At 42.7% G+C, this 27,422-nt stretch overlaps 1 protein-coding gene across 9 annotated transcripts in view; it reads left to right on the top strand.

Annotated features, from left to right (window-relative positions):
* The first annotated feature begins 335 nt into the window (after positions 1-335).
* LOC140197598 (microtubule-associated serine/threonine-protein kinase 4-like) overlaps positions 336-27,422 on the top strand; it is a 437,605-nt gene continuing 410,518 nt past the window's right edge. For all 9 annotated transcript variants that reach the window (XM_072257798.1, XM_072257805.1, XM_072257800.1 and 6 more), the window contains exon 1: positions 336-781. In XM_072257798.1, the coding sequence (XP_072113899.1) occupies positions 539-781 (243 nt within the window). In that variant the 5' untranslated portion in view covers positions 336-538. The remainder of the gene's footprint in view (positions 782-27,422) is intronic.

Genomic DNA, 27,422 nt, shown 5'->3' on the forward strand with positions numbered 1-27,422 from the left:
CAGAAATCCTGGGCAGAAGCCCTACTCCTGCCCTGTATTGTTCTGAATTATCTATCTGAAAAAAGAACAAACATACTGAACCTCGTTTAACCCCCGCTCATCATCGTTATCCCCTCATCATAAGTTCTGCAAGGGAAGGTGTGAAATGAGCGCAGTACTGCACCCAGCAGTGGAGCGAAGGGGACGGGGGCGGAGCTTAGGGACTGGAGCGCGAGCCTGTGGCAGGCGCGCACACGAGCTGCAGTAGCGGCAATGCGAAGAGGCGGAGCTTGTGGAAAGGGGCGGGACCGGGGTCCCGGGACGCGAGCCCGGGCGAGGCGCGCGCATAAGCTGCGGGGCTGTGCAGCTGCGCTTGTTCTTCTTCGGTTGGGATGCGGAGAAAGTTGGGTCCCAGCAGCAATCTCTTTTGCTCCGGGTCAGGTATCAGGAAGGGAAGGGAAGGCGAAGCAATCCCGCCAGCACCATCTCCCAAATATGACAGAGTAGCACCCGGCTGTGCAGCAGTGCTCGGTTGGGCGAATAAGGGAGAAATTATTCCATGCAGGCGCCAAGAATGGAGGGGAAACTGGAAGATTTGTCGGAGAAAGATGCTTCTGAGAGTTCGTCCGATACCCTGTCCGAGGGCGAGCAGGAGCCCACAGTTGGGGAAAACAACGACTGCTCAGATTCGAAACTCCGGCAAATGCCCCTGAAGCAGACGGGGAAAGGGGATGGCCCCGAGGATCATAGCACCGACGAGGACGCGCTGGACCGAGACGACGACGACGAAGAAAGTGAACGAGTAGGTAACATTTGATCCTTGATCATCATTTTATCTTTCGCTTCTAGGATGAGTACAATATTCCTAAAGCATGAACTTGCTTATAAGTGCCGCTGCCTTAGTTAGTTTGGGGTGATAAAGGCGAAGCTACACATGGCAAATCCAACTTTTGATACATTCGCTAGCATGTGTACTGTATTAGAAAACAGTATCTTTTACTAATGTTTGTTTTGGGAAGACTGCAGATAGTGGAAGCAACGTGCAGCAGGTAGGCAGAAGATAAAGTTAGAGGCTAAACAAATTAATGAGTTGCAACATTGTCACATGATGTACTTTTAATAATGCTTGCATTCTTATCGAAGAGCAAAAAAAAGTGCACGCTGAAAAATCTGAAAAAGAGGATGCTGTAGACAGGCGACCTTTGGAAAATTCTGAAACCCCAGTTCCTTTTTCCACGGATGCAGGTGATATGCTGAGTAATTCCAGCATTTTCTATATCTGGGTAATGGATAGTGAAGTATTTGTAAGGTTGGAACAGGTTTATGGGCTTGGGAAGTGTGTAGGCATTTGAAACCAAGGCTGAGGATGGTAAAAACCAGTTACTTACTCGGAAGCCACAGATTCATGGGTGAGTGGGTGAATGGGCTTAAATTCATGGAGGGTGGAAATTTGGAGACCAGCTAGGATTAGATGGGTTTAGGGGCAGAAAGGTACCACATAAGATAATGCAAATGAGAGACTGTAAATTTAGTCAAAAAGGAAACGTTTAAGGAACTGAAATCAGCCACGTCTCTTGAAAATGAAAGAAACAAGCAAGAAATTTAAATAAGGGATTAGGAGGACTAGAGGGTGCCATGAAATGTCCTTGTCAAGCAGGATTGAGGTGAATTGCAAAGCAATATAAACGTATGAGGAGGTGAGGAAAGGGTAGGTCTGTTCAAGGATAATGGAGTGGAGCCAGTGGAAGTGATTGAGGTCCTTACTGAGTACTTCATGTAATGTTCACTATCGAGAAGAAAGTGGATGCTGGTGAGATTAGCCAGGAGTATGTCGATATTCCACATGTGTCTATATTAAGGAGGAGGTTGTGCTGAGTATCTTGGGAAAAACATTAAGGTGGTAAGTCTCCGTGCCCTGATCAGATCTATCCCAGAGCACTGAGGGGATTGCTGAGGCATTGACAGAGATTTTTGTATCCAAAAGGCAATAGAATAACACACACAAAATGCTGGAGGAACTCAGCAAGTCAGGCAGCATCTATGGAAGGGAGTAACAGTTGATGTTTTGAGCCCAGACCCTTCATCAGGACCATGAAGGGTCTTGTCCTGGAACATTGACTGTTTTATTCCTCTCCATAGATGCTGCCTGACTTGCTGAGTATACTAGCCCCACCTCTTGCCTTTGTATTCCAGATTACCACATGTTGGTAAAATTACAGGAGATTAAGTCAGAATCGGAATCGGGTTTACTACCTCTGGCATGTGTCATGAAATTTGTTAACTTGAAGGTAGCAGCACAATGAAATACATGATAAATATAGAGGAGAAAAACTGAATTACAGTAAGTCTGTATATGTCTGTTAGCTATTTAAGTTAAAATAAGTAGCGCGAAAAAGCAGAAATAAAGAAAGTAGTGAGGTAGTGTTAATGAGTTCAGTGTCCATTTAGAAATTGGATGGAGAGGGGAAGAAGCTGTTCCTGAGTTGCTGAGTGTGTGCCTTCAGGCCTCTGTACCTCCTTCCCAATGGTAACAATGAGAAGAGGGCATGTCTTGGGTGGTGTAAATCCTTGATGTTGGATGCCGCCTTCCTAAACCCCTCTCCTTGAATATGTCTTGGGTACTATGGAGTCTAGTACCCTCTGTAGTAAGGAGGATATTGAGGCCAGACATATTTTCCAAGATTAAGCTATCTTGGAACATCTTTGCAGGGCAGTCTGAAATGTATATTTTCTGTGCAAAGTGACCTTGTCGCCCATTCAGTTCCAGAATTGTCTGCATTGGGAGGTTGCTTGTTTGTGTACCTAATGTTAATGTCAACTTTGAATTTTTTTAATGAAAATATGATCCTTAAAAAAAAGATGACAAAATTATTTAAACTTGTTTTACCCAAATCGTTTGTAGCTTTTCAGTGATGTGTTACTGTTTTATTTTCTATCTGAAACTTCTTTCACTTAACTCGTCTTCAGCAAAACTTCTTTATGCCCATATGGTTTGGTTTTACTTGGTATTGCAGTGACTCCTGGGAATTCCTGTGTAGCCCAAAATTTAGGATGTTTGTTGGCCACGGCTGCCAGAGCCTGAGTACAGGAAGCGAAGGCAGGGTCAACGTGTGGTAAAACTGGTTGTGTTTGTACATGGATTTGTTATGGAGGTGACCTGGGAGGAAGGAGGTCAGACTTCATGTGATTGACCTGGAAGCAAATGATCAGTTCTGGGGGTGCAGGGAGGGGAAGTGCCTCTGACCTCCTAAGAATATTCATGAACAGGGGAGTTGGGGGAGGGTTGGAAAAAAGGACCGGGTAAGTTTCTTTAGGTGATATTTAAAAAAATTTTTTTCTTGCCTTTTATTTAAGCACAGAAATTTCTGGAGCAGAGAACATTAAAACATTATTTAGTCTTTTCCAGCCAAGTGCCAATGCGAACATTTTGGGAACATAAAATTATAGGCTGTACATGGGTAGTAAACTGCTTCTATTTTTACTAACGTACAAAAGTCAATTTTTAATTGCGTTGGAAAATGTACAAGGATCACTGAGGCTACCATACCTCCACGCTATGTAATGAATGGCATCATAAGTCTAATGAATGGCATCATAAGTCTTATGAAAAAGAATAATTACTAAAGGTGGAGACGGAGAAAACTCATTCCACCATTTGTAGGAACAACTGTATGCATGTACGTTAGACCTTTGGATTCAATAACATTGTGGGACTCGTTTGTACATAAGTTAGGTGTTAGTAAGCTGGGCATAGCCCGGACTGGAAGAGCAAGCTGATAAACATGGGAACAAGATCTGGGGCCCAGATGAACAAAACCCTAAACAGTGCAATTTAAGGATTAAAAAAGAATTTACAGACACAACGCAGAAGCAAGTAAAAGTGAATTTAGGTCTTATCCACTCCAAAAGAGAGAAATTTAAAGGCAACATGTGATTGAGTTGAAAGGGAGAAGGAAAAGTAATAGTGCTTGTGTATCTCTAATAGTGGCTTTGTACTATAGATGACGAAGGAATCAGACTCTGCTGTCTTTTTTCAAAACAAGAATTGTGTTTACAAAGTGCCTTTGACATCCATTTCAGGACCCAACAAAGTATATTCTGACAAAAGTAGTAGTTTTGAAGTGTGGTCACTATTGTAATAAAGAACAGTTGACCTGTACATAACAAGCACGAACAAATTATCATATGATATGAGCATGTATGAACATTGTGAGCTGAGGGGCATGTTCCTCTGCTGTACTCGAAATATAATTATCTTTCTAACTGCGAGTGAGTCATCAAACATCTCAAGTTTAGGCAACACTCACAACCCGCTGGAGGAACTCAGCAGGTCGGGCAGCATCCGTGGAAACAATCAGTCAGCGTTCTGGGCCGCAACCCTTCATCAGGACTGTAGAGGGAAGGGGCAGAGGCCCTATAAAGAAGGTGGGGGGGAGGGTGGGAAGGAGAAGGCTGGTAGGTTCCAGGTGAAAAACCAGTAAGGGGAAAGATAAAGGGGTGGGGGAGGGGAGGCAGGGAGGTGATAGGCAGGAAAGGAGAAGAAAGAATAGGGGAAAACACAATGGGTAATAGAAGGAGGCGGGACCATGGGGGGAGGGGCAGAGTGAAATAGGGATAGGGGAAGGGAGGGGGAGGGAATTGGCGGAAGCTGGAGAATTCTATGTTCATACCAAGGGGCTGGAGACTACTTAGATGGTATATGAGGTGTTGCTTCTCCAACCTGAGTTTGGCCTCATCATGGCAGCAGAGGAGGTCATGTATGGACATATCCGAATGGGAAGCAGAGTTGAAGTGGGTGGCAACCGGGAGATCCTGTCTGTTGTGGCGGGCGGAGCGTAGGTGCTCGACAAAGCGGTCCCCCAATCTGCGTCGGGTTTCACTGATGTAGAGGAGGCCGCACTGGGAGCACCAGATGCAATAGATGACCCCAACAGGTTCACAAGTGAAGTGTTGCCTCACTTGGAAGTACTGTTTGGGGCCCTGAATGGTGGCAAGAGAGGAGGTGCAGGGACAGGTTTAGCACTTACACTTACAGGGATACATGCTGGGTGGGAGATCCGTGGGGAGGGATGTGTGGATCAGGGAGTCGCGGAGGGACCAATCACTGTGGAAAGCGGAGAGGGGTGGAGAGGGAAAGATGTGCTTAGTGGTGAGGTCCTGTTGAAGGTGGCGGAAGTTGCGGAGGATAATGTGCTGGATCCGGAGGCTTGTGGGGTGGTAGGTGAGGACCAGGAGAACTCTGTCCCTGTTGTGGTGATGGGAGGATGGGGTGAGGGCCGAAGTGGGGGAAATGGAGGAGATGTGGATGAGGGCATCATTGATGATGGCAGAAGGGAAACCACGGTCCTTAAAGAAAGAGGACATTTGAGATGTCCTGGAATGGAAAGCCTCATCCTGGGAGCAGATGCGGCGGAGACAGAGGAACTGGGAATAGGGAATGGCATTTTTGCATGTGGCAGGGTGGGAAGAGGTATAGTCGAGGTAGTTATGAGAGTCAGTGGGCTTGTAGAAGATGTCAGTGGACAGTCTGTCTTCAGACCGCGAGATCGAGAAAGGGGAGAGAAGTGTCCAAGATAGACCAAGTGAATTTGAGGGCTGGGTGGAAGTTTGAAGTAAAGTCGGTGAAATTGACGAGCTCAGCATGGGTGCAGGAAGCGGCACCAATGTAGTCGTCAATGTAGCGAAGGAAAAGTTGGGGAGCAGTACCAGGATAGGTTTGGAGCACAGACCGTTCCACATAACCAACGAAGAGGCAGGCATAGCTGGGTCCCATGCGAGTGCCCATAGCAACACCCTTGGTCTGAAGAAAGTGGGAAGAGGTGATCTCAAGTTTAGCCCTCCTCTCTCCTATTCGAACTTCACACCTATGTGTTTATAATTTTGGGAATATTGGCTAGGACAGTGAGGATATTTTTCTGGCTCTGTTTCTAAAAGGATTTTTACTTCTACCTGAAGAGTGCAGAGAAAGCCTGAATTTGATGCCCCATCTGTTTGGCTCCACCTCTAACTCTCACTTGCCACTGTGGATTTTAGTACTCGTCGCTGGAGTGTGATCTGAATTCAAACTTGATTCATTCGAGGATGGGCTACAGGTCCTGCTTCTCGGCCCAAGAGCCATTCCTGACTTTGTTTAATTGTCAGTTATTGTGGGCATCCAATATAGTCACTGGCATTCCAGGCAAGATGGTATTTGCAACACCAAGAGTAGGGCAATGCAGTTTCCAATGCTTTGAGGCAATTTAGAATATAGAACATGTGTCCTATGTTCTAACTTCATTGTTCTATCAAATTCATTCTAATAGGCAGTGATATAGGAGAGGCATTTTCTGATTTTAATTGCACTACTTAATTTCCTCTACTACTTGATGGTTAGCAGGAATGAGGAACTATAGTAAAGAAGAAGCTCAATTCTCGTCCTTTGATTAGAGTTCCAGATGCAAGTCGTAACTTGGCTAATGTAGGTTATGAGATATTAAATGTTTGATTAGCTGAACAATTTAGCGTTGTAACAGCTTGGGGCCTTAAATTACACAATGTTTAAATTTTCGGTTGTTCTGGATTGGGTGGCCTTGCCTTACAAGGCACAAAATGAAAGACTGTGTGGCGCACCACGCCTCACAGAGACAGTAGGTGGCCGTTGACTCACAAGGAGTTCATCTGCCCCTTGCCCGACGCCGGCCCCCTAGGCCTGAGTCGACGTAGTAGTAATCAATTGGGTTCATTCCATGTTTCTTTCCTTGTCAAATCAGCTGTTATCATTTCCATTTTTATTTTGTAAGCATTGTTTTTAGTTCTTTTCCTATACATTGTTTTGCAGGCTGTTACTGCAAGCATTATTTAGCTCTTTGCTAAGTGGAGCAGACTTGATGGGCCAAATGGCCCCAATATGTTCCTATGTCTAATGGTCTTGTGCTGTAACCTGAGCTCCAGTCCTTTTCTCTCTCTGCCCTTTTGAAGATCTTTTGCCCATTTCTTTGCGCCAGTTTCAATACCCCCCCCCTCTTTGAATTTGTTAACTTGTCAGAGATCAGTTGCCTTACTTCTGATCACTGTTGTATGCATCATTCCTGCCGGCCCATAGCATCTCAATTTAAGATCATCCCTGAAGCCAGGATTACTTGCATGTTAGAGCAACTGACTTAATTTGCTGGGAGATTTTGTTGTGTTGTGGGGGAGGATTTTTTTTTAATGTTTTGGGTCATAAACCTGGATTGGAACCGGGAATGAAAAGGGGAAGGGAAGTGATGATGGAATCTGGAAGGGGCGGGATGCTGTTGTATACTATCCAGATGGAATTTTCCAATTTCAGATAACCCACATCTGTGCTGTTTCCTTGCCCTCTTACAATCCTCTTCTGATCTCCCTATTTTATGCTCTTCCCCTCCTGGTTCTACTAACCTATTGTCCACGTGTTTTACCCACTGATTTTCCCCATCCGATTCTGGTTCATCTGCTGTTCACCAGAATTTACCTAGTCATTCCTATTATCACCTTCTTTGCCTATCAGATTCCTAACTGGCGGTTCTTGCATTCCAATTTATCACCCTCCAGCAGCTATCTCTATCCTCCCCTTCACCTATCTGCTTCTTTTTGCCCTCTCTGGCTGCCTCATCGCCCAACTCCAACCTTGCCCCTCCCCTACCCTGTGAGATCAATTTGTCATCTTTCACTCTGCCCCAGCCCCGCCCCCCCAGTCCACCAAACATCTCTAGCCCCTCACTCCCCATCTCCTCCTTGAACTAAAAACGAGAGAAAATCTGCAGATGCGGGAAATCCAAGCAGCACACACAAAATGCTGGAGAAACCCAGCAGGCCAGTCAGCATCTATGGAAAAGAGTGAACAGTCGACATTTCAGGCTGAGACCCTTTCTGAAACATTGACTGTTTACTCTTTTCCATAGATGCTGCCTGGCCTGCTGAGTTCCTCCAGCATTTTGTGTGCGTTCTCCTTTATACTGGCTATCTGACCTCTGCACTCTCAGTCCTGATAAAGGATGTGGACCTGAAACAAATCCTTTCCTCCTCACAGATGCTGCTCGGCCTACTGAATCCTCCAGTACATTGCTTGTTATTCCAGATTCAGCATTTGCTGTCTCTTGTCCCTTATGTTGGGTCTGTTTATTCCCGTTTACCTTGGCATGGTATTTAAAGTGTATGCAATCTCTGCTGCTGTTTTTTCATCTATCATCCTACAACCCCCCCCCCAAAGACCGCCAATCATCTCTAGTCCCTCAATCCCCATCTCCCCCTTGTACTAAAAACAAGAGAAAATCTGCAGGAAATCTTCACTATTATGCTCTGAGTTACTTTAGCGCATGATCTGCAGTGTCTTTTTTTAAAATAAATTCTCGCCCTTGCGTCCAAAGATCACCATGACCTTGCTCCATCCTGCCTGAGTAACATCCTTTAGACCTCCATCCCTTAAGATCTTTGCTGTCTTGTTCATCCTGATTTTAATCACTTCACGGTGAGAAGCTGTCAAACTTGGGAATTCCCCCACTAAGCTCATCTTGTTCACTCCTTTTATCCACTCCTTATAACCCACCTCTCTGTCCAAAATTACTCTGTGATTCTTTGTGTTTCTGAGTATTTTTGCTTGAACCTTGTGTTAGTGGGCAGTTAGCAGAACTCCCGAACACTGCAGCCCACTCAAACACAGCCAGCCGGTCTGTGTTCATGGAGAGTGGGGAGGTCCACTAGACGTTTATCCCTTAATTATTATCGATGATAATCCTTGGCAAAACCATTGTTTTTCCCATGATTTGGATAGATCTATTCACAATTAAATCTCCCAGTTATTTGTGTCCTTGAAAATCTAGTGAAGGGAATTGAAATGTATTATTCAACAGTGCACTTAATTGTCCAGTTTTTGGTTAGCAGTTGGAATTGCAGCAAAGAAGAACTCTGGGGGGAGGGGGAGGATGGTGGTGGGATTTGGTGTTTGAGATTTGAAGCCTGTCAGTGGTTGAAACACTGCTATTCCATCCACATCTATCTACAGCAACAGTACTCCTTTCAAATGGTAATTAGTGGGTTTCTGCTATTGATTCATTCTGTTTGATGTAACTCTCGATACATTTCAAGGTAATCCACTATATTGATGATTATATTAATTTCAAATGGCATTTGTTTGAAGTATGTCTATTATTACGTTTGGTTTTAGAGCAGTAACACTTTTTTTTCAAAAATAATTTTGTCGTAGCTTTTTCATTTGTACATAGTCGACCACTTCTATTCTTTATTGTTTTTGAGTCTGTTTCTGACAAGATATTTAATTGACTTCTATTTAATACGATAATAACTTTTGTTTAGAATCTGGAGATCTGGAATGTTGGTTGATAATTGGAGGACAGTGGAAGTTCTTCACACCCTAGTTTTGTTTGAAACTATTTTGATTTTCTCACACATCTTCTGGTTTTATAAGCATCTTCTGCTCTGATTTATGCATTTTTCAGATCTGAGTGATCCTGCTTTCAATCTTTTAAAAAGGAATTCAGTTATATCAGGTGTTCAAAGATCAGTTATATCAGGGGATCCCAACCTGGGATCCACAAACCAGACCTGTCGGTTAATGGTAGGGGTCCATGGTGTAAAAAGGTTGGGAACCCCTGAGCTATATGAATTTTCTCCATTAGCTTAACCCCAAGTCTGGAATTATCTTTGTTCTTAATTGATCCACCATGGGGCAGAGTCAGTGGAAGCAAAACTGGCTTTGCCAGTTGTGTACCCCGGATTCTAGTCATGTTTTAATTTGCTTTGAAAGCTTTTAGAATTGCATCTGAGCTTAGAGGGTGGACAATTTATATCCTACTACGCAAGTCTAAAAGTAAAGTAGTTAAAACCAGACATAATGATATTTGAAAATCGATCTTAGATCAATAATAAATGTGTACAGCAAGATATTTCCATATATTGAAACCTAGAAACCTACACACACGTTTCTAAAACTTCTTGCCTTCAACTTCTGTATCAGTTCCATTTACTTCTAGTGTGATGATTTCACAAGGGCATCTCCCCTGGTCTTCTATCTCAGGATTCCAATTAATGAGGGTAATTAGCTAGGGAATTAAGAGTTTCCCTTTCCTGCAGCACCTGCAGCACTTTCAGCTAGATCTTTTGCTTTCTTGGTTTCTTTCTTCTACCATTCCAGAGTCCAGAGCATTCCTCCAAGCAGAAACCACATGTTTTGCTCTTTTGTACCACAGGCATCGTTTACAATGCTATCACTCAATCTAGAGAAGATCATGGGTTGACTATCCGAAGAATATCTCCATTATTTTGAAAGCTTGATCCTGAGCTTCCAGTGGTTGCTTCATTAATTCTGTTTCTCGTCTTTCTGTCCCCTGCATGTTCCGGTGAAGCTCATCAGTTCCTCATCTGATGGTTAATTGTGTTCAGTCATCTAGCTGTTCCAAATTACAGTTTGTCTGGAGTGGTCCTTTGGTTAAGTTACAATGCCCTTTTTATTTTGAGTCACATCAGCTGACCTTTTCTGCCTTCCATCCTTCTGCAGACCTTTCCTTCAGTCCTTTTACCCCCTCTGAAGCCCCTTTTAATGCTGCTGTTTAAAACACGCGATCTTGAAATCTTTGTACTTCTAAGTAAAGGCCAGTGAATTGACCTTGGTAAACTTAGTTTCTCTCTTTGCTGATGTTCTTAGACCTTCTGTTTCCAGTGTTTATTTTTTTTAATAAACAGTTCTTCAGCAAGTTTACCATTTTAAAAAATTGTCTTATCTCTACTGTTTGCAAACCACGTCATTTGATGTTGACTGCCAATTGGAAAGTTTAAAGTAAATATTATCACTTCTAAATATATATTGGTACCATGTTAAAGGCACTTGTGTCACTCACTAAGTGTTGTTTAAAATTTTGTAAAAAAAAATAGGAAAATGAGAAGCAAATGCAGCAGTAGGTTGTTTGGCCCTTGTACCAAATAAGGTCATAGGTGAGCTTTTACTCTGGCCTTAATTTCCTGCACTAATTCCATATCCCTTGATGTCTAAAAATCTATTGTTCTCAAAATACTGCAGATGCTGGACATTTGAAATAACAAATCCAGAAATCACTAGGCACGTCACGTCGTATTTGTAATGATTCAGGTTGTTGAGTCTTCAAATATGAGCCTGAAATGTTATCCGTACATTATTATTTACATAGGATTCAAGGTTAATTTCACATTTGGAAATCAAAATTTCCAGTATGAAGAGCTAATACCTTTTGCAATGATTATCTGGCTGAGTTAAAACAGTTTATATTTATTCATTTATGGGATATGTATATTCCTGGATTGCCCATTCTTTATCCTTGATATTGGTGATGAGCCTTCTTGAAGCACACGTCTTTTTAGCAAAGGCAATATGGCTGGTTAGGGGCTTTGCACACTCGGAGGTGGCAATGCTGAGGAATAGCAATATAGTTCTCTTTGGAGTAGACTCAGTAAGAAACTTGCAGGTGGTCGCTTCACCTTGAAGGACAGTTTGGAGCCTTGAATGGTGGTGAGGGAGGAGGTGTAGGGGCTTGTGTAGCACTTGTTCCACTTGCAGAGAGGTAAGTGCCAGGAGGATGAGTGGACAGGGGAGTCGTGTAGAAAGCCCAGCGTAGTATATTTAGAAAGGCTAAATTTTGTTCAAATTATCACATGCAACATGTGTCATCTGCGATACGGTTCTGTGCTTTACTTGTTGTTTTGAGGATGCTTGTCAGAGTAGGCAAACTAATGCCTATGCTCCCTTAAATAAAGCAGCAGTTGATGCTAATATTAGCAGGTAGTATGTAACAGTGCATGAGGTGTATGTATTTACAGTAGACCATCCATCTAGCTGACAGTTATTTTAAATTGTCCAGCTGTTGAAACTTAGCTATCATTTGTCCTTCAGTTTGCGTAACGGAAATTCACATTTACGGAACTTGCAAAAGATTTGAGAGACGAGTAAAAATTTGCCCCTGTGGAATTAATGTGGGGGAAAAATGACAATTTTTGTCAAGGATTGGAGTTATGAAAACTTGTGTGGATGGTTTTCTAGGATCTCAACTCCTCTGTAACACAGATGTATTTGTTTAAAGTAAACTCTAGTTTTAAAATCTAATTTACTAAATCCTCAGATGATTTATTTATTCTAATTAACATAATTGGAGTTTGATTTGTAATGAGTGCATTCAAGTTTCTAATTGCAAGTAGTTTATAAACAAACTAGTCATTGCGACTGTTTATTCTTTTGGAGTTAAATGCAGCTGCAGACTTCAGTGAAGTATTATCAGGATGGGACCAAGAATGAGATGATGTAGTTAATAGAAATTTTCACTGAAGGTATATTGCACAGTGGACTAGAGGTCCAAAGATGGGATGCTGCTTTATGGTATCGAGTGTAGAAGAAAGCCAGTCAGTTATCATGCCAATGGTACTACTTTGAGAGTGATCTTCAGTTTGAGTCATTGTGCAGGACTTATTGCATTGTCCTGTTAATGATTAATTTTTGAATAAGTTAATCATTATCCTTTTGAATAAATCTGAAATTGCTTCCATCACCCTTTGAAGCAATTATTCATGATCACAATAGCCTATGTTGCCTCCCATCACCACCTGTTTCTTTGCTAATCGCCTTAAATTTGCCGCCTTCGTTTACTTTGTTTTATTTACACTATCAAAGCTGTTCACAATTCTAGATAGCTCCAGAAATTTCAAGCATTTCAGGTAGAGCAACCCCTCCCTTCCCAATCTCCCCCTGTGATAATCCCCCACGTCATTCCGGACAATTCACTCTACATCCTCTAGGTCTGGGGCCATGACACACTTAAAGGAAAATGTTCAGATTGTCATCTGTAGTCCAGCTGCAGCTGGCATGTTAGAATTACCTCAGCATTATTGTTTTGTACTCTAAGTTTCTGTAAACTTTATAATCAGCTATACTTACTCAGTCACCTTGAGCTGTGTATGTGCAATCGCTGTATCCCATTTGTGCTCTTTTGTTTATATTGCGTATCTTCATTTTTCTTTTCAAAGAGTAGGGTCATTTGCTGGTTATATTATTGTCTATTGATCTGTTGTGCATGCATGTACTTGTGCATATGACAACAAGCTTGACTTCGATCTTTGATCAACACCCACCAAGACAGCTGAGTTTATTTCATTTAAGTGAACCTTGAGTGTAAAATTCATATCAGTAATGGTGATTATTGTAGAAATCCATCTTATTCACTGATAACATAAAGCACAACATTCTACAGCACAATATAGGCCCTTTGGCCCACAATGCTGTGCCAAATTTTTCACTTATTCTAAGATCATTCTAACCTAAGTTTCCTTCCGTCACCTTAAAATCATGTCGCTCATATTAGCCATTTCTGCTCTGGGAAAATGTCTCTGGCGATCCATTTGATCTATGCCTCTTATCTTGTACACTTCTATCAAGTCATTGCTCATCGTCCTTGGCTTCAGAGAGAAAAGCCCTAGATTGTTCAATCTAGCCTCATAGGACATGCTGTCTAAATCTGGTAACATCCTGGTTAATCTCCTCTGCACCCTCTCCAAAGCTTCTGCATCCTTCCTATAATGAGGCAATCAAGTTTAATTTTAATTGCCTATCATACATATGAATAGAGCCAAATGAAACAATGTTTTTCCAGGGCCAAGGTGCAAAATGCAGTACCAACAGTCACACAGCATGTAGCACATGGAGTTACTGTAGCTGAGCAACATAGTCACAAAAACAAATAGCTCAAGTCCCTGAGTGGCATGACCTGTAGATTGATGGTGCATGGAAGGTTGTTGTGAAGCCATGTTTCTGCAAGAACAAGCATGCAGCAGTTCCTCATTATGTGCTAGTGCAGCCGCAGGTGAATGCAATCAGCTTTTCTTCTACCGAGAGAACACTGGAAGTCAGCACTGACGGGACGGGATGGGACGGGCCAGTCCCTGACCCAACATGGACTCCATGCCTGCTGCCCCTCTGCTCTGTCCCACACTGCCTGTGGCGGCTTCTCCCCTGAGTGGCTGCAACGGGTGACACTATGGTACAAGTGCTGATCCACACGACAACCAAAGCCAAGAAGCTCCCTGCTATTGGTCTCACCAATGAACCAGTGAACTGGATTTGCAGTATTCTACTTTACCAATGTCCAGCAGAGTCTTGCGATCACAAGGAAAATGTCCACGACAATCATTTGCTCTGTTTGTTGAACAACAAGGTACTCAACAATTTCAGCTCCATTGTGATCCAGCAACTCACTAGTGGGGTAGAGTTGCAGTACTTGATATTCTTAATATCCAGCAATGCCTTTTGATCATAAAGTAGATGTACAGAATGAACAACTACATTGTTGGTTAGACCTGGAGAGGCTGCTGCGATGACTGTGGGGTTGGGGTGGGAAGTAGAACTGAACACAATATTCCAAGTGTGGTCTAACCAGGGTTTTGTAGAGTTGCAACAATAGCTTGTGGCTCTTGAACTCAGTCCCCCAATTAATGAAGGCCAATACACCATGCGCATTCTTATCAACCCTATCAGTTGGCGTGGCAGCTTTGAGGGATATATGGACCTGCGTCCCATGATAACTCTAACACGAGGAAATCTGCAGGTGCTGGAATTTCAAGCAACACACATAAAGGTTGCTGGTGAATGCAGCAGGCCAGGCAGCATCTCTGCCTGGCCTGCTGCGTTCACCAGCAACCTTTATGTGTGTTGCCCATGATAACTCTGCTTCTTCATACTGCCTAGCATCCTGCCATTAACTGTGTGTTCTTCCTTCCAATTCAACCTTCCAAAGTGAACCATTTCATGCCTTTCAGGGATGAGCTCTATCTGCCACTTCTCAGCCCAGATCTGCCTCCGCTCAATGTCCCAAAGTAACCAAAGACAACCTGCCACACTGTTCACAACTCCATCAATCTTCGTGCCTGTAAACTTACTAACCCACCCTTCCACTTCTTCAACAGATCCCTGCAGAAATGGACAAAGTGTGACTCCTGAGTGAGTCCACTCGTGATCAACCCAGCACTTGGCTGAGGAGCGATTAGGAAAGGGTAATTGGTAAATTAAAACAAAGCGCACACTTGCAGTGAATTTCATCTGCCATGGTTTGTTAGTTTCACTGATCTGTGCAAATGTTTAGTCTATTGCCATTCTTCGTCATTGTTTGTCTCTCTACTTTTGTACTGTGTCCGTGTAAGCATGATCCTTGTGATGAAACATTTTGGGACAGTGAAGTACATTACACTGACCTTTAGTGTAACCTTGTATAGCGTAACTAGTGCACTCACTGCTTGACGAGATGTGCGCAGGAATGAGATAGATCAGCCTTGCCCTCAGTGACTGTAAGACCATGGAATTTATTGTGGACTTCAGGAATGGGAAATTGGGAGATGATACAGCAGTTCTCCTTGAGGGGTCAGCAGTGGAAAGCGTGTGCAGTTTCAAGTTCCTGGGTCTCAGCAGCTCTGAAGATCTATCCTGGGCCCAACATTTTGATGCAATTACAAACAGCAGCTTTATTTCATTAGGAGCTTGAGGAGATTTGGTATGGCACTAAAGACGAGCAAATTTCTACAGATGCACTGTGCAGAGCATTCTAACTATTAGTGTCATCGTCTGGTATTGAAAATGTGAAAACTGCAGATGCTGGAAAGCTGATATAAAAACTGGAAAATGTAGGCAACATCCAGGAGGCCAAATGGTACCGGTGGAAGGAGAAAAGCAGCCAATGTTTCAAATTTATCTACTTGCTGGTGCTGGATTTGTAGCTGTGTGACATTTTGTGATCTGGTGGGAGCAGATAAATCCCCTGGGACATTGGATCCTGTTCCCCCATGGAAATACTGGCATGGAAATCAGTGTAAATATGAGCACAATTTTGTGTTAACTAGGGCCAAAGAACTGCATTTTTATAGGAATACCTGAGGTATTTTAACAGATTCAGAAGTAGTTCAGTGTCGCTGTACCTAAGCGAGGATTTTAAAAAAATCCTCATTTGCTGGTTAGAAGTGTAAATGTCATGCAAAATGTGTTGAAGGAAAATGACCAGGTATCTATGTAGTACTATTACAGCTTTGATTTTCATTTCAGCTTCTTGGGTATACTATGGTACATAATCTTCTGCAGTCTTGTTTTGTTTCTATGAATGTTTATATTATAATGATTTCTTTTAACCTCCATTTGGGCTGCAGAACTCAGCAGTGTCAGCATGGCCAGATACAACTCCATAAGGAGGTAGATAGTATCGCTTGGCCAGTCCAAAATGAGGATTGATTGAGTTGACCTTGGAAAACTTGTTGGTATGCTGAACAAGAAAATCATCCGTGCTGGCGTGCTATATACGTCTGGAAGTGTATACAGCATTTATATTCTCTTGCACTGATGCCAAGCAGAAATGGGAAAAACTGGCATTTCCTGCAAATTAACTGTACTCAAATCTGCTCTTTTGATTAGCATTATTTAGTAAAGTTTGAATTGCTTTCCCTGCTTTTTAATATCCATTCTCCAACCACATTTTAATCTGTTTTGCTAACATCTCATCTTGGTTCAACCTCTGGGAATAACATTGGAGAGCTTTCCTACATTCAGTGCTTTATGTAAAACGTGGATGTTTCTCAACAAGCTTCGAGCTGAGCTCCATTTCATATTCCATTTTGGTATGCAACAAGATGTTTAAGTGGACGCTGTTAAATTTATGTTACCTTTTTTCTGTCAGTAAGAGCTAACCTCTGTTCAATCTGTTTCATAATTTATTGCATAAACTGAATACTAAGGAACTTGATGACACCCATGTTCTTTCACCACAGGATCTTTCCCTAACCCTCTTGTTTATTTGTCTTCCTTGACTCAGAATTATCACAAGACCTTCTGTCCTTGAATGCACCTTGGTCCCTCCAGGCCATCCATTTAAATTAATTACTTGTCAAAATACCTGTTGTGAAGTTGTTAAGACATGAGAAGCCATGTATTTGTAATGTGATGAATATGGAATAGATATTGAATTGTTTTTCAGTGTATGTCTGACATGTATCGTGTATGTCTGAATTGTGCAAAATTTGTATACAGCCGACTTAACCTTGAAGGTTTCAAATTGTATGGCAACAGCAATGGGAATTTTTAAAATATGAATACATGGGAAATCTGCATTATGGGAAGGCTGCAAACCTAGAAAACTCTCTCAATTTTCCATCACACTAAGCTGTTTACTGCAGGTCAAGAATCTTTATTTCCAGGCTTTCTCCCTGCACTGCATTTCCTTTGTAACTGCAAACCCTATATTCTGTATTCTATTCTTTGTACTACCCCAGTGTACTTCTGTATGACATGATCTATTTGGACAGCATGCAAACAAAAGATTTTCATGTATTTCAGTTCATGTGGCAATAATATACCAAATAGGAGTTGGAAAAATGTTTGTTTACTTTTTAATGTAAATTACATCAGAACGAATTTTATTGTGTATCTCAGATTTTTGGACAGTGATATGTGAATTCTGTGGAAGTGATTTTTTTTTTACCCATATAGGTTTTCTGGTATCTCAAAGTAAATTTTATTATCGAAGTACATACTATATATCTCTCCACATACAACTCTGAGCTTCATTTTCCTGCAGGCATGCTCGGCAAATCTCTAGAATATTAACTATGACAGGATCAATGAAAGATCAACTAAAATGCAGAAGACGACAAGCTGTGCAGATGCAAATATAAATAAACAGCAATAAATAACAAGAACATGAGATAACGAGATAAGGAGTCCTTAAAGTGAGATAATTGGTTGTGGGAACACCTCAATGGATGGGCAAGTGAGTGTAGTTACCTTCTTTTCTTCAAGAGCCTGTTGGTCGTAGCTGCACTGGAGGTGTGGATTCTGAGGTTCTTGTACCTTCTACCTGATGGTGACAGCAGCAAGAAAAGAGCATGGCCTGGGTTGTATAAACTTCATATAAGGGGTTGAGAATGGCTTTTCTCAATGCTGCAGATTTCTTTCTGACCTGCCAGAGAAGTCTGCTTAAGCTTATCGCCCCTGCTTGGGTATAGGCAGCAAACTGCAACTTACCAGAGTTCTCTGTCCCGGTCTAGATTTTCGAGTTGTCCTCAGGTGTAGCCTGTTTTTGAAGATCCTTCCTCCTGCAGGGATGAAGTCTTTGGAGCTTCTGTTGGCATTTCTGTAGCACTGTTTTTTTTAGTGGGATGCGGTTGTTCGTCCTGTGCCCAGCCCTCCACCTTTTGTAGCTGGGCTTGGGACCATCCATGGCGAAGTTGCCAGAAATGGAATAGCATTTTTTTCTAACTGCGCATTGTATTAAACAATTAGAAACAATTGTTGATCATCTTGGGCCAGGGCAAAAAGAGACAGCTTTGAAAATGTCCTTTGCCCTGTAAGGTGGGTCTTGGTATCTTCAGGTGCTGCAACACAAAAACTTACATTTTCTCTGCTGTTTCCACAATGTCAGTGTCCCAAAATGTGATAGTCGGAATAAGTGTGGCCAACCCAGTGGGTTGGAGCTGGATTGCTTGCCAGTGGATAATAGTTTAGATTGCTTCCAATTACTGTTTAGTATGCAGGGGCTGAGGTCAAAGTTTAACAGAAGTTGAGGCTGCTTGTTTGTGGGACTGACCTCTAGGTTTCCTATTTACTAGTAGTGATTGGAAATTTGGCAGGAAGATGGAACTAATTATTGTGGAGAGCAAGGACCTATAATGAGGATTTAGAATGTGGACAGCTGAGTAGAGGGGTAAGGAAAAGGAGCTCACGTACACTGATAGGATGAAGCTAGGGAAATGAAGTGGCATAGCCAGGAAAAGATTGCTTGTGTGGTAATCAGATTTGGAATAGTTAAGGGGGGAGGAATAACAAAATACTAGAGGGTGAAAATACTTAACTGGTGTGGATAGCTGTGAAATTGGCAGTAATCATTGACCTGTGACGTCTACCATCCGGATAGGACCACCAGCTACAGATTACTTTTCAAATTGCACACTATCCAGTGTAACGGGATCTGTGCTAGGTAGATGTGGAGACTGGAGGAGGGATGATTTCCCTTGGAACAAAGGAAAAGAGATTTAAATAGAGATATTTAGTCATAGTCATACTTTATTGATCCCAGGGGAAATTGGTTTTCGTTACAGTTGCACCATAGATAATTAAATAGTAATAAAACCATAAATAATTAAATAGTAATATGTAAATTATGCCAGGAAATAGGTCCAGGACCAGCCTATTGGCTCAGGGTGTCTGACCCTCCAAGGGAGGAGTTGTGAAGTTTGATGGCCACAGGCAGGAATGACCTCCTATGACGCTCTGTGTTGCATCTCGGTGGAATGAGTCTCTGGCTGAATGTACTCCTGTGCCTACCCAGTACATTATGTAGTGGATGGGAGACATTGTCCAAGATGGCATGCAACTTAGACAGCATCCTCTTTTCAGGCACCACAGTCAGAGAGTCCAGTTCCATCCCCACAGCATCACTGGCCTTACGAATGAGTTTGTTGATTCTGTTGGTGTCTAATACCCTCAGCCTGCTGCCCCAGCACACAACAGCAAACATGATCGCACTGGCCACCACAGACTTGTAGAACATCCTCAGTATCGTCCAGCAGATGTTAAAGGACCTCAGTCTCCTCAGGAAATAGAGACGGCTCTGACCCTTCTTGTAGACAGCCTCAGTGTTCTGTGACCAGTCCAGTTTATTGTCAATTCGTATCCCCAGGTACTTGTAATCCTCCACCATGTCCACACCGACCTCCTGGATGGAAGCAGGGGTCACTGGTACCTTAGCTCTCCTCGGGTCTACCATCAGCTCCTTGGTCTTTTTCACATTAAGCTGCAGATAATTCTGCTCACACCATGTGACAAAGTTTCCCACCGTAGCCCTGTACTCAGCCTCATCTCCCTTGCTGATGCATCCAACTATGACAGAGTCATCAGAAAACTTCTGAAGATGAAAAGACTCTGTGCAGTAGTTGAAGTCCGAGGTGTAAGTGGTGAAGAGAAAGGGAGACAAGACAGTCCCCTGTGGAGCCCCAGTGCTGCTGATCGCTCTGTCGGATACACAGTGTTGCAAGCACACATACTGTGGTCTGCCAGTCAGGTAATCAAGATATACAACCCCTGTTATGTGTTTTTTTTTAAAGAGGAAATTGAAATCTGTTTCAAATTGGGTTGATAACCAGAGCACTAGAATTTAAGGAAATTGGCAAAAGCACCAGAGCCAAAATGCTAGGTATCGTTTTCAGATTTGGAAGCAATTTTGCAGTGGATTGCGGAGATTTTATCATTCGATTTTAAATGAACAGAAATGTAAATTTTCTTTCTTTGGTTTAATGAATTATTGATATTTTACTTAACTTGTGAGTTTGAGCATTGACCTAGACTAAAATAGTGCAGAGCTGGTCCTTGGGTGAAGCTTGGTGATTGGACAGCTGGTTGTTGTAGAGCAAACTTGGCTTTCTCTAGCCCTTTTTCTCTGGAGTGGGTAAAGTATCGTTATCCTGATGCAGTTGAATTAAGAATGGTTCTGATGGTTGATTTTGCATGTGCCTTCTATTTTACTTGTTGAACATAATTAAAAGCTACCAACTGTACTAATGCCATTATTTCAAATAGTTTTACACCCAGCTCCCTCTTGCCCCACCGCCCACCTGTTCCTGTCTCCACTTCCATGTTTCTTGTATCCATCTCCATTTGCAAACATTGCCAGTTAGAGGAAATAATGTTTTTATTAGAAAAAGCTTTGTTCACATAATTTATTAACTTAATTATACAGCGTGGAGTAGTCCCTGCTGAAGGGTCTCGGCCTGAAATGTCAACTGTAACCTTTTCAATAGATGCTGCCTGGCCTGCTGAGTTCCTCCAGCATTTTGTGTGTGTTGCTTGGAGTAGACCCCTCCTCCCTTTTGAGCTATGCTGCCCCAGCAACCCTCACAAACCCAATTAACCCTAACCTAATCACAGAATAATTTATAATGACCAATTAATCTACCCACTACATCTTTAGACTGTTGAAGGAGACCGGAGAACCCAGGGAAAACCCACTCATTCCAAGAGGAAGACATACAGAGTCCTCAGACAGTGCTGGAATTGAACTCTGAACTGTGAACCATCCTGAGCTGTGATAGCTTCAGGCTAATTGCTAGTTAAAGCTTCTGTTGAAGGTCATCTGGCAATTTTAATTATGTTTCTGTCTCTATCTCCAGGGGGCTGCATTTATTTCCCTTACTTTTTAGTCACAGAAACAGGCTCTTTGGCTCATCGAGTCCATGCTGAAACCATTTAAACTGCCTACTACCATTACCTACACTGGGACCATAGCCCTCCAGGCCCCTACCACCCATGGACCAATTCAGGCTTCCCTTAAACGTTGAAACCGAGCTTACATGCACCACTTGTGCTGGCAGCTCATTCCACACTCTCACGGCTCTCTGAGTGAAGAAGATTTCCCCTTATGTTCCCTTTAAACTATTCTCCTTTCACCTTTAACTCATAATCTCTGATTTTAGTCCCACCCAACCTCAGTGGGGGTGGGGGGTGAAGCCTACTTGCATATATCCTATCTATACACCTCATAATTTTGTATACCTCTCAAATTTTTCTCAATCTCTGTTCTAAGGAATACAGTCCTAACCTATTCAATCTTTCCTTATAACTCAGGTCCTCCACACCTGGCAATATCCTTGTAAACCTTCTCTGTCCTCTTTCAACTTTGTTTGCGTCTTTCCTGCAGGTAGGTGACCAAAACTTCACACAGTACTCCAAATTTGGCTTCGCCAACATCTTGTACAACTTCAACATAACATCCTATCTCCTGTACTCAGTACGTTGATTTACGACGGCCAAAATGCCAAAAGCTTTCTTTACAACTCTATCTCCATGTGACACCACCTTCAACAAATTATGGACTTTTATTCCCAGATCCCTTTGTTCTACCACAATCCTCAGTACCCTACTGTTCACTGTGCAAGACCTACCCTGGTTGGTTGGTCCTACAACAGTGCAAAACTTCACACTCGTCTGTATTAAATTCCATCTGCCATTTCTCAGTCCATTTTTCCAGCTGATGCAGATCCCTCTGCAACCCATGATCGCCTTCCTCATTTTCCATTACACCCCCAATCTTGGCAAATTCTGCAAATTGCAAATTCATCTGCAAATTCGCTAATCCAGTTAATCACATCATCCAGATCATTGATGTAGATGACAAACAACAAAAATATTATATAAGATCTTCCCCATCTGTTTTGGCTCCACACATGAACTACCATGCTGATCTTCCAGGGAACCAAATTTGTCCCTTGCGTCCTTTTGCTCTTAACATATCTGTAGAATCCCTTGGGATTCTCCTTCATCTTGTTTGCTAGAATGACTTCATGCCTTCTGTTAGCATTCCTGATTTTTTTTTCTTGTTCTCTTGCATTTCTTGTACTTCATAGGCATCTCATTTGTTCCTACCTGCAAATACCTGCTATGTGCATCCTTTTTTCTCATAACCAGGACCTTGATATCTCTTGCCTTGTACTCTCAAAATTTTGCTTTTGATAGCCTCCCACTTACCAGGTACACCTTTGCCAGAAAACAGCCTGTTCCAATGCACACATGCCAGATCATGTCTGGTACCATCAACATTGGTTTTTCTCCAATTTAGAATCTCAACCCACAGACCAAACCAACTCTTTACACATTTACTTTGAAACTAATGGCATTGTGCTCACTAGATGCAAAGTGTTCCCCGACACAAACTTCTGTCGCCTGCCCTGTCTCATTCCCTCCTAGCAGATCCAGTCTCGCTTGTTCTCTCATTGGGGTTCTGATGACGGAATCTTTCCTGAACACATTTGGCAAACTTTATCCCATCTCGTCTTTTTACAGTGCGGGATTCCCAGTCAATATGTGGAAAGTCTAAATCACCTACCATAACAGCCTTTGTTTCTTGCAACAGTCTGCAATCTCTCTACAAATTTGTTCCTCTTAATCCCCAGGACTGTTTGGTGGTCTGTATTAACCTATACCCCGTTAACGTGGTCATACCTATCTTATTTCTCAGTTCCACCCATAATGCCTCACTAGACGAGTTCTCCAGTCTGTCCTGATGGAGCACTGCTGTGACATTTTCCCTGACTATTAACACCACCCCTCCTCCTTTTAATCTCTCCCACTCTGTCATGTCTAAAACAACAGAACTCCAAAATACGAGCTGCCAGTCCTGCCCCTCTCACTAATGGCTGCAATGTCATAATTCCATGTGTTGATCCGTGTCCTGAGCTTTCTGAGTAAAGATATTTTTCATTTAAACAAACATTAGCTGTTTAGTGTCCAATATAATTGAAATCTTAGTGATGGCTAAGAATGGCTTAGCAAATATTCAGTTTGGGGACAATTGGGGATGAATGCAACTCCTGGCTTTGCCAGAGAGATTTACATTTCTGACTAAGTAATGGGATGGGGGGGGGGGTGTGGGGAAGAAAGACTCAAACATCTAGTTCAAGTTTGTCATTCAACTACACACGTGTACAGCTAAATGAAACCTTGTTCCCCTGAGGCCCAGGTGCAAACTCACACACAGCACACATAGTTATTGTCCAGCACACAGTCATAAAGTAATGAGCACTAGTCCCTGAGTGGCCTGGAGATTGACAGGTTGACACAAAGGACGAGGTGCATGTTTATGTAAGACAGTATAATGTTACTGGCATGATTTAATGGAACAAGCTGCAATATAAATACAGTGGCATGCAAAACTAGAAGCCTTTTGCAAGGAAGAATGGGTGAAAATCCCCCAAACAAGAATTGAAAGACTCTTAGCTGGCTACAAGAAGCATTTACAAGCTGTGATACTTTCCAAGGGGGGTGTTACTAAGTGCTGCCATGCTTTTGCTTCGGGCCCTTTTCCTTTTTTGTTATTTTGAAACTGTAAAAGATGGAAATAAAGTTTTCTTGCTTAAAATATTAAAGAAACGTGTCATCTTTAACTTTATGCCTTTTGGAAATCAGTTCATCTTTTACTCGCTTAGCTACTCACAGTAACAGAAATTTTGACCAGAGGTGCCCAAACTTCTTCATGCCACTGTATGTGACGCAGAAGGAATAAAAGATGAGAAATGACTAGCACAGGATGAGAGTGTGTCTGCGTTGTGGAATGAAGGGGGGTGTGGCAGGGCATTCAGATAAAGTGTCCATGTGCGCTGAGAGGCAACAAGGTGTTGGGTCTTAAGCCTGGGGGTAGAAGTGCAGAGAGAGGCAACAGTGGATATTGGACTGCTGGAAAATATGCTGGAGAGTTAGTAATGGGAGACAATGAAATGATGGACGAACTGAATAAGTATTTTGCATCAGCCTTCACAGTGGAAGACACAAGCAGTATGGTGGAAGTTCCAGGTGTCAGGGGTCATGAAGTGTGTGAAGTTACCATAACTAGAGAGAAGGTACTTGGGAAACTGAAGATTCGGAGGTAGATAAGTCACATGGACCAGATGGTGTATACTCCAGAGTTCAGAAAGAGGTGGCTGAAGGGATCATGGAGGCATTAGACTCTGGAATGGTTCTGGAAGACTGAAAAATTGCAAATGTCACTCCACTCTTCAAAAAGGGAGAAAACTAAGGGCCAGTTAGTCTGACCTTAGTGGTTGGGAAGATGTTGGAGTCGATTATTAAGGTTGAGGTGATGGGGTACTTGGGGGCACATGATAAAATAGGCCTTAGTTAGCCTAGTTTCCTCAAGGGAAAACCTTGCCTGACAAATCTATTGGATTTCTTTGAAGAAATAGCAAGCAGGATAGACAAGGGAGAATTAGTTGATGGATTTTCAGAAGGCCTTTGGCAAGCTGCCACACATGAGGCTGTTTAACAAGCTACAAGCCTATGGTATTACAGGAAGTATTCTAGCATGGACAAAGCAGCGGCTGATTGGCAGGAGGCAAAGAATGGGAATAAAGGGAGCCTTTTCTGACTGGCTGCCGGTGACTAGTGGTGTTCCACAGGGGGCTTTGTTGGGACCAATTCTTTTTATGCTATATGTCAATGATTTGGATGATGGAATTGATGGCGTTGTTGTAAAGTTTGCAAACAATATGAAGATAGGTGGAGGGGCAGGTAGTTTTGAGGAAGTGGAGAGGCTACAGAAGGACTTGGACAGAATAAGGGAATGGGCAAAGAAATGGCAGATGGAGTACAGTGTCGGGAAATGCATGGTCATGCACTTTTTGGCAGAAGAAATGAAAAGGTTGACTATTTTCTGAATGGAGAGGAAACACAAAAGACTGAGGTGCAAAGGGGCTTGGAAGTCCTTGTGCAGGATTCCCTAAAGGTTAATTTGCAGGTTGAGTCTGTGGTGAGGAAGGAAAATGCGATGTTAGCATTCATTTCAAGAGAACTAGAATATAAAAGTAAGGATGTAATGTTGAAATTTTATAAAGCTCTGGTGAGGCCTCACTTGGAGTATTGTGAGCAGTTTTGGGCCCCTTATCTTAGAAGGGGTGTGTTGAAACTGGAGAGGGTACAAAGGAGGTTCACAAAAATTATTCCAGGATTGAATGGCTTGTCATATGAAGAGTGTTGGCTCTGGGCCTGTATTCACTACACATCAGAAGAATTGGAGGTTTCAATCAGGAAACCTATCAAATGGTGAAAGGCCTTAATAGACTGGATGTGGAGAGGATGTTTCCTATGGTGGGGGGGTCTGACCAGAGGATGCAACCTCAGAATAGAGGGGTGTCCTTTTAGGATGGAGATGAGGAATTTCCTTAGCCAGAGAGTGGTGAATCTGTGGAATTCTTTGCCACAGGCAGCTGTGGAGGCCAGGTCTTTATGCATATTTAAGGCAGAGGTTGATAGATTCTTGATTAGTCAGGATGTGAAGGGATACGGGGAGAAGGCAGGATATTGGTGCGGTGAGGATCAGCCATGATTAAATGGTGGAGCAGACTCGATGGGCCAAATGGTCTAATTCTGCTCCTTTGTATTATGGTCTTATCATCTAAGAAGCTCTCATCCTGCATTAAAGTTCTATTTCTTGAGCTATAGTACCATCTGTGGTAGGACAGAGTGCCTGCTCCTGGGAGGAGGAGGGTTCTTTTCTCTGCTGGCAAATCATTTAGTGCATCAAAATGTGCCTAGAAGACGCTCAGCTTGTCAGGAAGAGAGGCATCACTGTCATTTATGTGCAGGGTGGTCTTGTAGTCCTGGAGTAGGTTGAAAGGTTGGCACAACATTGTGGGCTGAAGGGCCTGTACTGTGCTGTACTGTTCTACGTTCTTATGGCCTGAATGCCCTGCTGCATGTGCCACTTGCGATGTCACAGAAGTCTGTACATTTTCTGTGTGTAGTCCTGTTTTGTCCAGAAAAGTGCAACTCCTGCTGACCAGAGAGCTACCTTACCTCCTGAACTGAAGTTACCAATTTTGTACTTCTCAAAGTGCCCAGACCTCTGCTGTCAGCCGTGGCTCAAATGGTGATGGGTTTAAGGACAGCGATGCTCTTCACCATGTAGCCAGCCACAGGTTCTGCCCAGTCATCAATGTTGAGATGATAGCCATCGGTGGCCACTTCCCTGAACATGTTCGAGTCCGTGCACTCAAAACTGTCCTGTATTGCTGAAGTGGCTACTTCTCACCAAACTCTATTGTATGTTCCTCATGCAACAGGTTTTGTGTTGCTTGTGTTTTCATCAAATCTGCAGATTATTTGCTGGATTTCTCTGCAATTGTAGAATATATTGAGGGACAATCTGGGGCAAGCTCCTTATGGTATATTTAGTTGGTTTCAGTCAGGTGGTGATGAGGAATCTATTAATGACTTCCAAGGTCTTGGACCATAGAGGATGGGAAATCCCTTGGAGAGCAGTTTCTGATTGCAGCGCATTTACTTTAGCAGGGAAGTGACTGTGTATTGAATTAGTACAGGATTTGGGATAATGTTCATTTTCTCTCTCTTGCTCTCGCTCTCCACCCCCCCCCCCCCCGCCCCCTCTCAAACACTCGTCCATTTTAAGGTCTGATTCGAATGGGGCTTGTGTGAAGGGGACTGTAGCATTGCTAATTCTGGTGGAATTCTGACTTGGTGCAAGCTGAGAGAGAGGGAGATTGACAATTGGACTAATAGGAATTGCTGGGAATTAAGTGGTCTCTGCCTACACCCCGTGAGGTCTTTGTATGTGCATTCTAGAATTAGATTGCACTCTGCTGATTTTTAGTCCTATTTAAAAACCCATTTCATGGTCAATAATGTTACGGAATTTTCTTTTTGATTCAAATGAGGTACAGGGATTATAAGTAGGTTTGGCTGGAATGATGTCACCTAGGGAGTTATGGTAAGGCATGGCCTAATTAGTTGCATTATGCAGGTGTCAGCACCAATCATCCAAGTGCTTATTGATGCCTCTTGTGATGTTTCTATAATTATCTTGGTGTTGATTCATTGCAACATTTACTGCTCTCATCTGCCTTTTCAGGTGGGAAAACAGAAATGACTGGAGACACTC

The sequence above is a fragment of the Mobula birostris genome, chromosome 5, assembly GCF_030028105.1.
Source record: "Mobula birostris isolate sMobBir1 chromosome 5, sMobBir1.hap1, whole genome shotgun sequence".
In the NCBI taxonomy this organism is placed as follows: Eukaryota; Metazoa; Chordata; class Chondrichthyes; order Myliobatiformes; family Myliobatidae; genus Mobula; species Mobula birostris.